The sequence below is a fragment of the Mus musculus genome, chromosome 9, assembly GCF_000001635.26.
Source record: "Mus musculus strain C57BL/6J chromosome 9, GRCm38.p6 C57BL/6J".
In the NCBI taxonomy this organism is placed as follows: Eukaryota; Metazoa; Chordata; class Mammalia; order Rodentia; family Muridae; genus Mus; species Mus musculus.
Genome location: NC_000075.6, coordinates 104324435 through 104338468, shown reverse-complemented (window position 1 = coordinate 104338468; position 14034 = coordinate 104324435). Strand labels below are relative to the sequence as shown.

The 14034-nt window shown below is 44.3% G+C and overlaps 1 protein-coding gene across 2 annotated transcripts in view; it reads left to right on the top strand.

Annotated features, from left to right (window-relative positions):
* The first annotated feature begins 746 nt into the window (after window positions 1-746).
* Acpp (acid phosphatase, prostate) overlaps window positions 747-14034 on the top strand; it is a 49483-nt gene continuing 36195 nt past the window's right edge. For both annotated transcript variants that reach the window (NM_207668.2, NM_019807.2), the window contains exons 1-3: window positions 747-926; window positions 11493-11588; window positions 13740-13826. In NM_207668.2, coding sequence (NP_997551.1) covers window positions 810-926; window positions 11493-11588; window positions 13740-13826 — 300 coding nt within the window. In that variant the 5' untranslated portion in view covers window positions 747-809. The remainder of the gene's footprint in view (window positions 927-11492; window positions 11589-13739; window positions 13827-14034) is intronic.

Genomic DNA, 14034 nt, shown 5'->3' with positions numbered 1-14034 from the left:
CTTTTTCATACGTGTGCATAATGCATCTCTATCAAATTCACTTCCGTACCTATCTTACCCTCCCGCTCAAGTTAATCCCGATTGTCATATTGACAGATTGTCCCTTTGTTGCTATTTGGTTTTGATTTGTGACCCAAGGAGTTCAGTCACAGGAGCTGGGAGTCGGGGCGGAGGACGCTGTGAGCTTTTTGTGATTGCTTGTGTGTATTTTCTACAGGGCCTCCAAACCCAGCTTTGCGTTGCTGCGAATGATCCCAATGATCCCAGATGCCTTCAGGCATGAAGAGAAATCTTCTGTGTATCCTTGACCTCCCTCTCCTGCCACTTTAAAACACCTTTATTGGCTCCATGAGAGTTTAAGACCAGACACCGCGTTTGGCAGGGGAACGAGCTTCCTCCTGTCGATACATGCCCACTACTGAGGCTTCCTCACACACACACTGAGCTGAATCCTAAACCTTCCAGAGGCAGGGGGAATTTCTTCCCAAAGGCTATGCATCACCATCCGGCTGTGGAAAAGATAAAGATGTGCCCGGAAAGCAAAAGAGAAGGCTGGGCAGGAGCCTGAGGTCTTGAGTTACGCCTGCTCTGGCTCCTAATTGAAGTGGAGGAGGCTGCTCTGAAGAAACTCACAGACGACCTGGCATTATTTGCATGCTAAGCTCTGCCCCACCCTCCTTGCAATCCTAATAGGGAAGAATGTGGCTCCGCCTTCCTGTCAATCTTTTGATTAAATAGGCACTTCCCTCCCGAAGGCTTCTGAAGTGCAGCACCTCCTAAGGCTGCCCAAAGCAGCTCTCTCCCCGACCATGCGAGCCGTTCCTCTGCCCCTGAGCCGGACAGCAAGCCTCAGCCTTGGCTTCTTGCTCCTGCTTTCTCTCTGCCTGGACCCAGGCCAAGCCAAGGAGTTGAAGTTTGTGACATTGGTAAGTACACCTTTTCTCATTGTTTTTCCTGTTCCGAGAACACTTGGTTAAGTGTTGCCTTTCGTGTTTCCTCTCTGCTGTCTGCCTGAGGGCAGGCACTGTTCAGACTCAGAAAGTGAGGAGTCGCACGAGTTTGTTTTAAAGACAACAACAGTCTCACGTGCTATCGATGGTACTGTTCCTTTACAGCTGCCCTCAAGTCCAATGCCTTCGGACTGACAGGTTACTTCAGGAGAACAGGCAGCGTAGAGCACAGTTCAGATATTCAGGAGCTAGCCTGGCCTCTTTCCATTCAGTGATCATTAGTTCGCAAACCAAGGACCAGTCAGTTTCTGAAGTCAAGTCTCTCGTGTTTATCATGACTCTGGAACATATGCCTGTAGTTATGTGTTTGATAGCACAAAAGACAAACTGAACAGAGTTTCAGAGTGACTATCAGATAAAAGATTCAGTTGACCATTAAAACCATGATTTTCCGTGCATATGGTAACTGAGACAAGCCATGAAAAGAAGAGATCTGTGACTTGCCTGTTGTCAAGGAAAAAATTATATACAGTCGGGTGTTAAAAAAAAAAAACATATGGGAAAGGGCTGGAGAGATGGCTCCATGGTTAAGAGCACTGACTGCTCTTCCAGAGGTCCTGAGTTCAAATCCCAGCAACCACATGGTGGCTCACAACCGTCTGTTGGGATCTGATGCCCTCTTCTGGTGTGTCTGAAGACAGGTACTGTGTACTTATATACATAAAATCAATAAATAATTCTTTAAAAAAATATATGGGAAGTGCATTTTCAAAGTCAGGAGGATTCACCTCCTCTTCCTCCCTGCAAGAGAATTCCCAGAAACGATTTTCATGACTTAGAGAAGGACGCCTCTTAGTTTGCACTTAAATATGATGTTCCTTTCCTGCCAAGGTGAGGTACTCAGGAGATTCTTTTCTTTCTACAGAAAAAAAAATCTTTAATTTTACATAAATTATGATTCTTAGTACAGTAGATCTTTACCAGTCGTGAGTCAGGAACGAAATGGAAGAAAGACAAAGACCCATCAAGCCATTTGCCAGCTGTGTGGCTTTTGTGTCCATAAAGCAACAAGACACCCCCTACCTTCTGCAGGAACACCTATGCGAGTTATTCTTTCCCTTCCACGCATGGCATCCTTGCCAACAAGCTCCTTAGAAGAGGATAGGGACCGTGGCATTGTGGCTGTGTTCTGTTGGTCGTGCCATACTGGGCTCGGAAACAGCTGGCTTCAAGGCAACCTTCTTTGAGGCATTAGAGTGGCCCTCTGAGTCCCAGCCACAGCCCAGGTAACTTGCCTTGGCTGCCAAAGATTGTGGGTCTTCTTTCCCTCCTGTCTGCCTCTCCGGTCTCCGTTAAAATACGGTCAGTGGCCAGCTGGTAAATTCTTCCTTAAAGAAGAACCAAGCTACGAAGGTAGCTGTCTTACAACTCAAAAGTTAACCAACACTGTATAAAGCAAATGTTATGTTTTCTACCGCGGCTTCTAGGAATGTTAAACAATGGGCAATTTAATGCATCTTCCTTGGCCTTAGCAAAACATCTTCTCTCTGATGATATCAGCCAGAAGGTCTCATTTTCTTCTTTTGATTGATTGTAAAGACTATTGTATATAAATAGTAACCTTGAACATTCAGAGAAATCCTCAGAAGATTTCTCTGAATCAGAAGATTTTTTTGTTTGTTTGTTTGTTTGCTTGCTTGTTTTTTCGAGACAGGGTTTCTCTGTGTAGCCCTGGCTGTCCTGGAACTCACTCTGTAGACCAGGCTGGCCTCAAACTTAGAAATCCTCCTGTCTCTGCCTCCCAAGTGCTGGGATTAAAGGCATGTGCCACCACTGCCCGGCTAATTCAGAAGATTAGTAAGAGAACAAATTTTAAAATGTCTAGTCTGGGGCCAGGCATGGTGGCGCATGCCTTTAATCCCAGCACTCGGGAGGCAGAGGCAGGTGAATTTCTGAGTTTGAGGCTAGCCTGGTCTACAAAGTGAGTTCCAGGACAGCCAGGGCTACACAGAGAAACCCCTGTCTCAAAAAAAAAAAAAAAAAAAAGTCTAGTCTGGCATGGTGGTGCATGCCTTTAATCTCAGGCCAGCCTGGTCTACATAGTGAGTTCTAGGTAATACATACCCAAAAATCTAGTGACCCCATTACTCAGGAGGTGGAGGCAGCAGGATCAGAATTTCTTCATAGCTAGTGCAAGACCAGCCAGCCTGGTCTACATGAGATGCTGTCTCAAAAAAACAGAAACAGAAACAAAAACAAACAAACAAACAAATAAACAACCCAACCAAACTTGATCCTACTTTCAAGATAGAGGCATAAGTAAAAGTAGCTAGGCAATTTAATGATGTTCACACAGATAGAAAAACAGTCTTGAACCCACACTGCCCTGACCGGGTTTTTGTTGAGTGTGTATACCCTAGAACCTGGAGCTAGTCTGAGATGACTACATGGTTTGTAGCATTACCTTGACTCAGACACTATAAATCATTTCCTTGTTTTCCTCCATAATCCAAGAAAAATAAATCTCTTAATTTTGAAAGGCTGTTTTTGGCAGAAAGGAAAGAAGGCTGCCCCTGGTTCTTGGTCTTGCCTGTGAACAGTCAGTCACCCATGATTATCTTAATGGTTATTTTATTTTGGTTGGTTGGTTGTTTTCTGTAGTGCTGGGGGGCTGAACCCAAGGTCTCATGCATGAATCCAAAGCCTTGTACACGCCAGGGAAGCAGCCAAAAAACAAACACCCTCAGCCCAGCACTACATCAGACACACACATACCACAGAGCATGTGGAGAAGTCAGAGGACAACTCCTGGGAGTTGCTCTCTCCTCCCAACACTGAGTTCCAGGGACTGAAGTCAAGAAATCAGATTTGCACAGTTTATCTATTGAGCCATTTATCATTCAACAACCCTACATGATCTTTTGTGGGTTGTTTTGATTGATTGATCAGTTGGTTGGTTGGTTGGTTGGTTGGTTGGTTGGTTGGTTGGTTGGTTGGTTGGTTGGCTGGTTGGTTGATCTTTGGTTTTGTTTGTTTGTTTGTTTGTTTGTTTGTTTGTTTGTTTGTTGGGGGGTTTTTTGAGACAGGGTTTCTCTGTATAGCCTTGGCTGTCCTGGAACTCACTCTGTAGACCAGGCTGGCCTCGAACTCAGAAATCCTCCTGCTCTGCTTCCCAAGTGCTGGGGTTTAAGGCATGAGCCACCACCACCCTACTTTGCCACATGATCTTACAAAAACTAGACCCCCCCCAAAAAAAGTGTTTCCCATGAAAATCCGTTTTGACCTCTTATTAATAGTTGTATGGGAAAAAATGAACTCTATTATGGGTTTAAAAAGGGTCTCCTTACAGTGTTTAATGAAGTGCATCCTGAACAGAGACTATAGATTCCAAGGGAGGAATCTACCTGTAGACTGCTTCCTGGGATGACAAAGGCATCCACCTCCCCAAACTGTCTGTAGAATTGGTATTTGTAACCTTGCAGAGAGAAGATAATAAGGCTGTGAGTCTCCGTGCATGCATCAGCCAGCTTGGGTAATTATCACTCTAGGTCAGTCTTGCTCCCCCTCCCCAGCCTCCCCTGCCCCACCCCCTCCCCATACCTACTCACTTCCTGCACGTGTTCACCTGTCTTCCTTTTTACAATGATTTCGTATGTCATGTTTCCCTATCAGAAAGGGAGAATGCTGTTGTAAAGCCTCCGTCCCTTCAACAAGAGAAAAACAAATCGGGTGATCTCAGACAGACAAAAATTCTGTGTTGTTCCTCTGGGCCTTTATAAAGAAAGGAATAATGACTCGCCATACAGAGCTTCTTTTTCTTCTTCATGGATGACCTTATTTCTGCAGGGTTTTACCTGAGTCGTAGTATATTTTTGGCTCAAAAAGCCTCCAGGACTGAGTCGCCTCCCAGTCAAGGTTGGACCTGGACGTGAGGCTAGCCATCGCATATCTCCAGGACCAACCCATCTTCTTCATTCAGTCTTCTCAAGGGTTAGCAACCAACCCCATAGTTAGTTTTCTAATGCATTCTCCTAGAATAGACGTCAAAGGCGATACCTAGAAAAGCACAGAATTTTTATTAACTCAGTTCCATTCTTGTTGACCAGATCTGGGAGCAGATCCAGGCCACTTAAGGAAAAAAACTGAGTGTCAAGTTCCCCGAACTTAAAGTTGGGGATCACAACCAGAATGGGAAAGCAGTGGTAATGTTTTAACTCGAACAGAATCCAGTGGGTTGGCTGTGAATATTACAGGAAGTAGTGATTAGCTAGTGACCCCCATGATTTCTAATTTGGGTCACTGGAGAGATGAGGATGCCACGGAGGTAGCGTGTATAGAGAGCGTCAGAAAGTAGTAATTGACATGGTTCTGTGCAGCATCCTACTTATCAACGTAGCAAGTAGTGCAGACCCAAGAATCAGACTATTGGTTGAGCAATGGCAACTCAACCAGGTGCTAGCCGTGCGGCTCTACTGAGCCACTTAACCAGTCTGTGATTCATCACTGAAAATGGGGCCAATAACGCCTCGTGGAGTTGTCATGCTGCTCATGGAAATGCATGAAAGGTCCTTAAGTCCCTCTGCTGAGGGTACAGATCATTTGACAAGCACCAATCTCCACACTCTAATCATTCACGGGACCAGTTCACTGCAGTGCCAGGCTTCATTTTATTTGTTCTAGTTGTTAATTTTATTCTCAAAAAGGTCAAGTAACTATCTCCATATCTTTTAAGTTCCATCTTTGGCCCAATATAAACAAGAGAAGCGTGTATCGGTGAGTGATTCAGACTCCCAAAACCTATTGCTATTTTACTCAGTAGACGGACCCGTTGGGTTCCTTCCTGGCTTTCAGTTGGAAGACACCTTTGGGTGGCCTTCATCTCCAGTGTTCATGTTGAGGTTATGCCTTTGGCCACAGGCATGGACTTTCCAAGACCTGTTCCCTTTTTTTTTTTTCTTTTTAACTTCAATTGAAGTAGAATGTCAAATGTACGTAATAGGTTGTAGGCATCTGCCAGGTGACAGGCACTCTTTTTACACCGAATTTTCCCAATTACCCAAAGGCACATATATATATAATGATTTCAGTGTTACAGGAGAATCAAAAGTTTTTGTTGTTGATTCTTCGTACTGTTTTATTTCTTTAAGAATTAGACCTTGTCTTTCACAGCGTAGGATCCAATAAATCCTATTCTTGAAAATCATGTAGAACTAATGGCTTGGCTTATGAAGAGAGCCACTACATAAAATGCCCCACTGGAAAAGAAAAAGCAGGTTCTTTTGCTCACCACCTTTTGTTCTTTCTCCCTCATGTGTGACTCCCTAGTCATGAGAGTACAGGAGTAGCAGGTGTCTCTGGCGACCAACAGGTTCCCCAGAGATATCTGCTAGAAGTTGGTGGTCCTGAGAGCTGGTATTGGCCAGGCAGGGGGTCATCCATCTAAGCTTGTGAGCTCAGGAAATTGTCTCTACCTGTTTATCCACACACTTTGAGAATTTCCAGGGCACTGAACTCATTAGAGAGACTGTATTTGGCTCAAAACATTTTAGGTTGCCTCTCCAGACATGTCAAGATTGCAAAGTGGCTTGAATGCAGAGGCAAAAGCAATATGGCTCTTAGGTAAATGGAAGACAGGGAGATGATTATATATTAATAGAGATGTTTCTTGAAAGAGAAGGCTGTTTTCTAGGGCTCAATGGGTAATGCCCTGGATGCTGCAAACTACTTTCAGCAAGAAAGGAAACATATGGGACAGTTATTGTGTGACTACATGAGTAACATAATACATTCTGATGGCTGGATGTATCCTGTGTGCTCAATTCTCACACACACTACAATTCTTACGTTGCTTTAGCCTGCTAGAAAATGATTTTGTGGTTAGCTGGAAAGAGAAATTGAGACATACTGACCTTGGAGTTTAGTTGTTTTCTCAGTGTCGCTTGGGCAATGGTTGGCAAAGCTGGTGTTTGAAACTTGCCTTGGGTAACCAAAATGAGTGTCAGACATTGCTGTTTACAGCTCGCACGCGATGTAGCACACAGTTTACACCACTTCCCTTTCCTGCTGGCTTCTTGTTCTTCCTGGGCCCTGAACAAAGAGCTTGCTAGGCCTCTTATGTGGTCCTCATGGCCAGTGCAGGATGTAGCTACATACTGACTCTTTTCACAGCTGACTGTCCCTCTTTCCTCTCACAGCATGTCTATGGAGATCACTGTTTCCACTCAAACTATCTTCCGTTCCAATTATCTGCTAATGGATTTATTTCTTAGTTATTTAAAAGAAGAAAATGGGACTAGGGAGGTGGCTCAGTATTAAAATGCTTGTTTATGAGTGTGAGCAACTGGAGTTTGGATCCAAGGTCATCCCAAAGTTTTCCTGTTGTCTTGAGTTCTAAACCTGACAGGGCGACGTGGTGGTTGGTTAGACTCCAGCATATTCCAAGGGGAAACTCACTATTCTGAAATCAAAGGCAGAAATTGGGCTGAAAGAAGGGAGAGTTGAGGGCAGGGGAGGAAGGAAGAAAACAGGATTGTGCACCATTGCTTGTCAATACGTGATGATGAGAATCAAAAGCTCTCGTGAAACCAGAGGGCTGGAGGTGTTATCACTAGCCTAGAGGATGGGGACCCAGCCCAGGGTCCATTGCTCATCCAGACCAGGCTTCTGTATGTTGTTGTAATGTAGACAGTGGCCATTTCCATAGGGATTCTACATCCAAGGACTTCCTACATCTTTGTTAATCCGGGCAGTGTTAATCCGGGCTTACCTAGGGACACCCTGGAAATGTTCCAGAGTGTTTCCTGAGAGATTTAACTGTGGAGAGAAGACACACTCTAAATACCAGCAGGCCCATCCTACGGCCCACTGCCCCAGACTGGATAAAACGAAGAGTTTGAAAAGAAAAAGATAAAAGAAAAATCTGACCGAGTGCTAGCATTCCTCCACCCCATCTTTACTTCTTGACTACGTATGCAACGTGACCTTCTGCTTGTACTTCCTACTTCCATGCTCTCACTGCGATAGATTGTAATCAAACCAAGAACTGAAGTTAAATCCCCCTTCTTTCCTGAAGTGTTCCTGCCAAGGATTTTGTCACAGCAAGGAGAAAATAGTATAGAAGAAGAGACATGTCATTTTTTTTTAAAGTTCTAATGAATACAAGCAGAAAATACTAGAGATGGAAACAAAACAGTAAGAGAAAGTAGAGACTGCATACTTAGTATGAAAGGGCCCTTGCGTTTCCCTGGACAAGCCTGGATGCAGAGAAAGGGAGTATGTGTCAGGAGAAGCAGGCGCTGGGCATTCAAAGCACTGGGACTGGGAGGGCTCCCATGGCTAAGCACATTTAGCAAGAATGTGGGATGAGGACATTGGGGTGAAAGAGAGACCTGGTCTGGGGGTAAGGTTTGGGGGGAAGAGCAGTGAAACATGATATAATTCCTAAAAGTGAAGTTGTAAGTTAACCCTGACTATATACAGACTGACTGTTGGAGCTGGCAGGGCCCGCAGGGACTCTTTATAAAAAAAAATCTCAAGAAGAGCATTAGCAATCCTGGGAGAGGAACAAGAGGAAGTGATAGGGAGTGTGGCTACAATATGCTCTATACACACATGACTGTCAAAACTCTTAAAATCCTTTAAAAAGTTAGACAGGGTGGGGATTGAGTATTCTCTAATCCCAGCACAAGTGAGGTTAGGGCAGGAGGACAAGAATTCAAGGCCACTAGGCAACATGGGAAATAGAGTGAGACCCTAACTAAAAGAAAGTTCTTGTAATTCATAAGAAAGTAGTTGAATATAGGGGTTGGAGGGCACAGGGGCCCAGCAGTAATAGAGGACCAACCATCCTGGGAATCAGTAGATCTGAACAGCTCATCAAATCTCTCTGAGCCTGTTTGCTGACTTGGTCTACGCAGAAATAATGTCAAGCTGCACGGCAGGGAGTTGTAAGAATACGAGAGATAATAGGAAATCCAGAAATGGTCTCTCGTACCTGCAGTCCCAGTGTTTGGGAAGGCTGAAGCAGGAGGATCATTGCAAGTTCAAACCAGCCTGGGTTACCTAGTTAGATCCGGGTATAGAGAGGAAGACTCTATCAAAAACAAACAGTCAAAAGGAGTGACGGGGAGGGCTCTTTCAAACATAGTGGGGTGTGTATTTGAGGGGTTCTCATGGTCTCAGCGCTCTTCCTGTTCCTGTCTTCACTAGTTCTGTGGAAAATTTTGACTTCTAATAACACGTTTTTTTGGTTTTCTAAAGGTTTTGATAAGTAGAATTACTTGCCTGGGGTCAGAAGCAATAATGTAGTGGAGTTGAGAGACTGGCCCCTCTGTAGATTCAAGAATGCCTAGACATAGTCCAAGTGAATTGAGAAGCTCTGAGCTCAAAGACTGCCATCTGCACACACAGGCATGGGCACATGGGTTCAAGGGACAGGACATCCAAACGCATGCCTGTAGACATACACACACACACACACACACACACACACACACACACACACACACATACACACACACCAAGAAAGATACTGTTGTGAAAGACACATGGCCAATGCCTGGTTAGTTCTACCGCTTGCAGGCTTGGACTCATGGCTTATTAAAATAAGCTGGGAAGTATATATAACAAGAGCTGTGGCTAAGTTGCAGAACTGGTTGAGGGGATGAAACATGAGAAGCACTTAGTGGCTTCTCAAGCCAAAGCAAGTGTGAAAGACGTGGAGGAAGGATTGTTGTCGTTGGATGCAGTAAGAAGGGCTGTGCCCTGGCAGGCAGGGCTGTTCATTGTTTTGGTGGAATGCCCATTATCAGACTTCTCTTTGGCTAGCTCAGTGGTGAGATGTTTGGCCTTTCCAACTGCCGTAATAAGAAAGTACTATGGGCAGCAAGAGGCCAGTGCTCTCGGCAGCTCCCTACCTGGAGAATTATCTTCCCCTGAAAATGTCCGGTGCTGAGATTGAAAAACGAAGGTGAGGCTACAAATCTTCGAACCCCATGTCACCATTTCAGTTCCTCGGACCTAAGAAGGTTCATCGAACACTGAGTGGAGTCCCAACAGTTCTAAGACGGGCCTGGTTGTAGACACGGAGTCACTACTGGCTAACCTTGGTGGTTCTTGCTCATGACCAAGTCACTCCTACAGACTGGCACCAGAAGCTGTTCTTCCTGCCAGAAAGGGGACCTTTCAAGCTGTATTTCCCTACCTGCCCCAAGGGCTTTTTAGCACCCTGTGCCCTGTTCCCCTCTATGTTCTGTAGGCTGTCATGTGAGCTTTTAATGTCCCACTGGTTTGGAGTAGAAAAGACTCACTTTACTGAGAAACCAGAGATATAGCATAGGATTCAGAAACCTTCCCTGCTATCCTGGAATTCCTTCATAGAGGTAATAAAGTTTGAGGTTGTTCCTTCCTTGAGTCTCCTGAACTGTTCTGAAATACAGCCCCCATGCTTGTGTACAAGAGGGTCTCCCAGTAGGTAATCCAAGTGACAGGTAAAGGTGACCTCAGATCAGACAAAGGGTTAGGCGAACATCCTCTGTGTTATTAAATATTTTCTGCATGTCAGACTTCATCTTTTCCTTCTTGGGAGCTTTTCTTGCCTTGTGTTTTGACTATAAAATTGCATGGAGTTTGTCCTGGCACGCTGCTCTAAAGGTGTTTTAGAATCGAAGTACCAAGGTTTCCGAGGTTCAAGGATAACAAAGTGAAGAATAACAAAGTGTCTGTGCAGATCTAAAATCCGTATTGTTAAAGTGCTGAGACCTGCATTTCCTAATCTCCCTAATCTGTAATTCATCTGCCTCAAACCCCCGGAGCCCAATCTCCGAGCCAACGTGTCCACAATCCAGTGGGTCACTTCAAAACTATTATACATAAAGTTTAAAGAGCATTGTTGCTATTGCCATCGTTAAGAGAAAATATTGATTTTTTTTAAAAAATCCTTTTTCTTTATTTTATGTATGTGAGTACACTGTCACTCTCTTCAGACACACCAGAAAAGGGCATTGGATCCCATTACAGATGCTTGTGAGCCTCCATGTGGTTGCTGGGAATTGAACTCAGGACCTCCTGAAGAGCAGTCAGCGCTCTTAACCACTGAGCCGTCTCTCCAGCCACAGAGAAAAATATTTCTATTCAGTCTGTCTGCACCAAGTGATCTTGTATGCTCATGCGCCAGTCTATTGTCTTAGATACATGACTCTATCTCCAAATATATATGTGTACGGATACATATATGTATATTTGCTTCCCAGTGGTCAGTTAGCTTGATGCTATAGTTTTATTACCTCAAGCTCAATGTTAGTGGTTCTTCACATGAGTTTTATTTGAACAGAATTTTAGAAGACTGGTACCCTTGGTCATAAACCCAACTAACAAAACCAAGATCACTGGAGAGGAAGCACTTTATCGTTAACTTTCTAAAGCTCCCCAGGTGATTCCAGTGGACAGACAAGGTGGTGGCCGTGGTTTAAGAAACTCTGTTATGACGAGTAGAAACAAAACACATGAGTGACATTTGTAATGTTGCTGCACATCTTTTCTTAGGTGTTTCGGCATGGAGACCGAGGTCCCATCGAGACCTTTCCTACCGACCCCATTACAGAATCCTCGTGGCCACAAGGATTTGGCCAACTCACCCAGGTTAGTTTGATCTATTTTGCTGTTACTTTGCATTTTTTTGAAGCCGGGTTCATATCGCACAAGCTGATCTTGAACCCACTATGTAACCAAGAGTGACCTTGAAGCTGACCTTGAACTCCCTATGTAACCAAGAGTGACCTTGAAACCCCTCATCCTCCTCCCTCCACCTCCCAAGAGCGAGAATTTCAGGTGTGAGCCAAAGCTCTGCTTAAATTTTTGAGTGAAGGGAAAATAAGTACAGGATTTTTCACTTTGATGTATTTATCCCGCTGACTATATTTTCAGTGTGAGGGGTTTCCATGGAGATTGTCTAGAGATGTGTCTAAAACATCGACAATATTTTTATTTAATTGGCATAGGTCGTGGTCTGGACATTAGGATGTTTGGAACATTGGAACATCTTTACCTGATTGTCTCCTTTTACTGCTCAGCCAAAGCCAAGAGTCATGGCCCTAGCCATGGTTTTGTAGAGATTAAAACTCAGAGGAGCCAAGGAAAGACAGTATCTACCAGAGCCCTCCCCACCATAGCCTATCCATCTTTCTCTCTAATGAGAGAACATCACTAAGATCCACAGAGTGTTTTCCTAGTATAAGGCTCCCATTTCCTTGCTATGCTTTTCCAGGGAGACCAAAAGATTTTTCAAGGATCAAGAGGTTTGGATTCAACCCTAGAAATCTCTTAAGTAGCAATCAGATTCCAAAAGTGGGTTGTAAGTTAGAAGACAGTTGGACCCAAAGCCGCTCCTTCTACAGTTACTTCTGTCATGGTATATTGTTCCTGCCCAACAGTTATCCTTGTCTTTGATGAGAGGTGATGGGAGAGATGCTTCCAAGAGATGAGCAAATGAGCAAGTCTGTCAAGCAATAGCTTGGGGTAACCACAACCTCTCTGGCTTGTGACTCTCTGGTGAGGCCCTGGATGAACGACAAACCTAAATGCAGTGCTTCTCAAAGCATGGCACGTTGTTCCCTGAGCTGGAATCATTTGGGGTCCCTGTTAAAAGCCGATTCCAGGCCACATCCAAGATACAGGGAGCTAGAATCTTAGGGGGAGATTTGAAGGAATCTAAGTTCAAACGGTGCTTTGGATACTTTTATTGCATGCCAATGCTCAAGAACCACTGAGCTAAGACCGCTCTCCACGATCCACCAAACTCTCTGAGAGAGGGGGTTAAAGACAGATTCCTGGGCTGGAGGGTTTGTTCAGTGGTTACACCACTTGCTGTTCTGGGAGGTGATTCAGGTCTAATCAGTGACACCCACATGATGGCTCACAACCATCTTTAACTCCAGGGGATGTGATCTCATGATCTCTGTGGGTACCAGGCACACGTGTGCTGCACGGATACACATGCAGGCAAAGCACTCATACACATAAAATTATAAAAATAAATATCTTTTTTTTTTCTGAGACAGGGTTTCTCTGTGTAGCCCTGGCTGTCCTGGAAGTCACTTTGTAGACCAGGCTGGCCTCGAACTCAGAAATCCGCCTGCCTCTGCCTCCCGAGTGCTGGGATTAAAGGCATGTGTCACTACCGACCGGCAAAAATAAATATCTTTTAAAAAGATTTCTGAGCCCCACTCCCAAATACATCAAGAGTAGAACCCAACAATTTGATTCTAACACGCTCCCAAGTGATACCAGTCCTGCAGATCCAGAAACCACACCCTGAGTCACAAGCTCTAATTTCTTTTTTGTGAGCCAGCAATAGACAGTGATTGTAATAAATCAGCCCATTTGCTAATAAGGTTGAGAGGGGCCTTAAGAGTCAGCCAGCTCAACTTCAACCGATGGCTGGATTTCATTCACAAAAATCCCTACAAAATGGTCATCCAGTCACTCTGAATGTTCTACCTTCATGGTTCCGTCTATCACACCTGAGATGAAGGCTTTACCTAGATACATCACCAACTATCAACTGATGCGTGCTATACACAAGCCTCTACGTTGTGTGCTAACAAAGATGAAGGAGTATTCTCGGGGAGTCCCGACGACAGCAACTGTTCTCTCTTGCCTTAGTTTCAATAGGTGGTTTTACTGTGAAACTGTGGTGCACACCATGATCATGTTGTATATAACAAGAAGAGATACACTTCTACGATAATGGATACTTTTCCTAACCTTCCTTTTTATTTTCCTTCCCCATAGTGGGGCATGGAACAGCACTACGAACTTGGAAGTTATATAAGGAAAAGATACGGAAGATTCTTGAACGACACCTATAAGCATGATCAGGCAAGTTGGGGAACCGGAACTTTGAAACTTGACTCCTGAACAAAATTAAAATAATTCCTCATGCATATGATGAATTTACACCTTTGCCTATTTTCTAGAGAATTTATACAAGTTGGAGGTCTTGTTTATAATCGTACTTCTTTTTGTGGAACTATTTTCCCTAAAAATTGGTGAATCTTAGTTCAAGTCTTTATGGGTACCTGTGTAA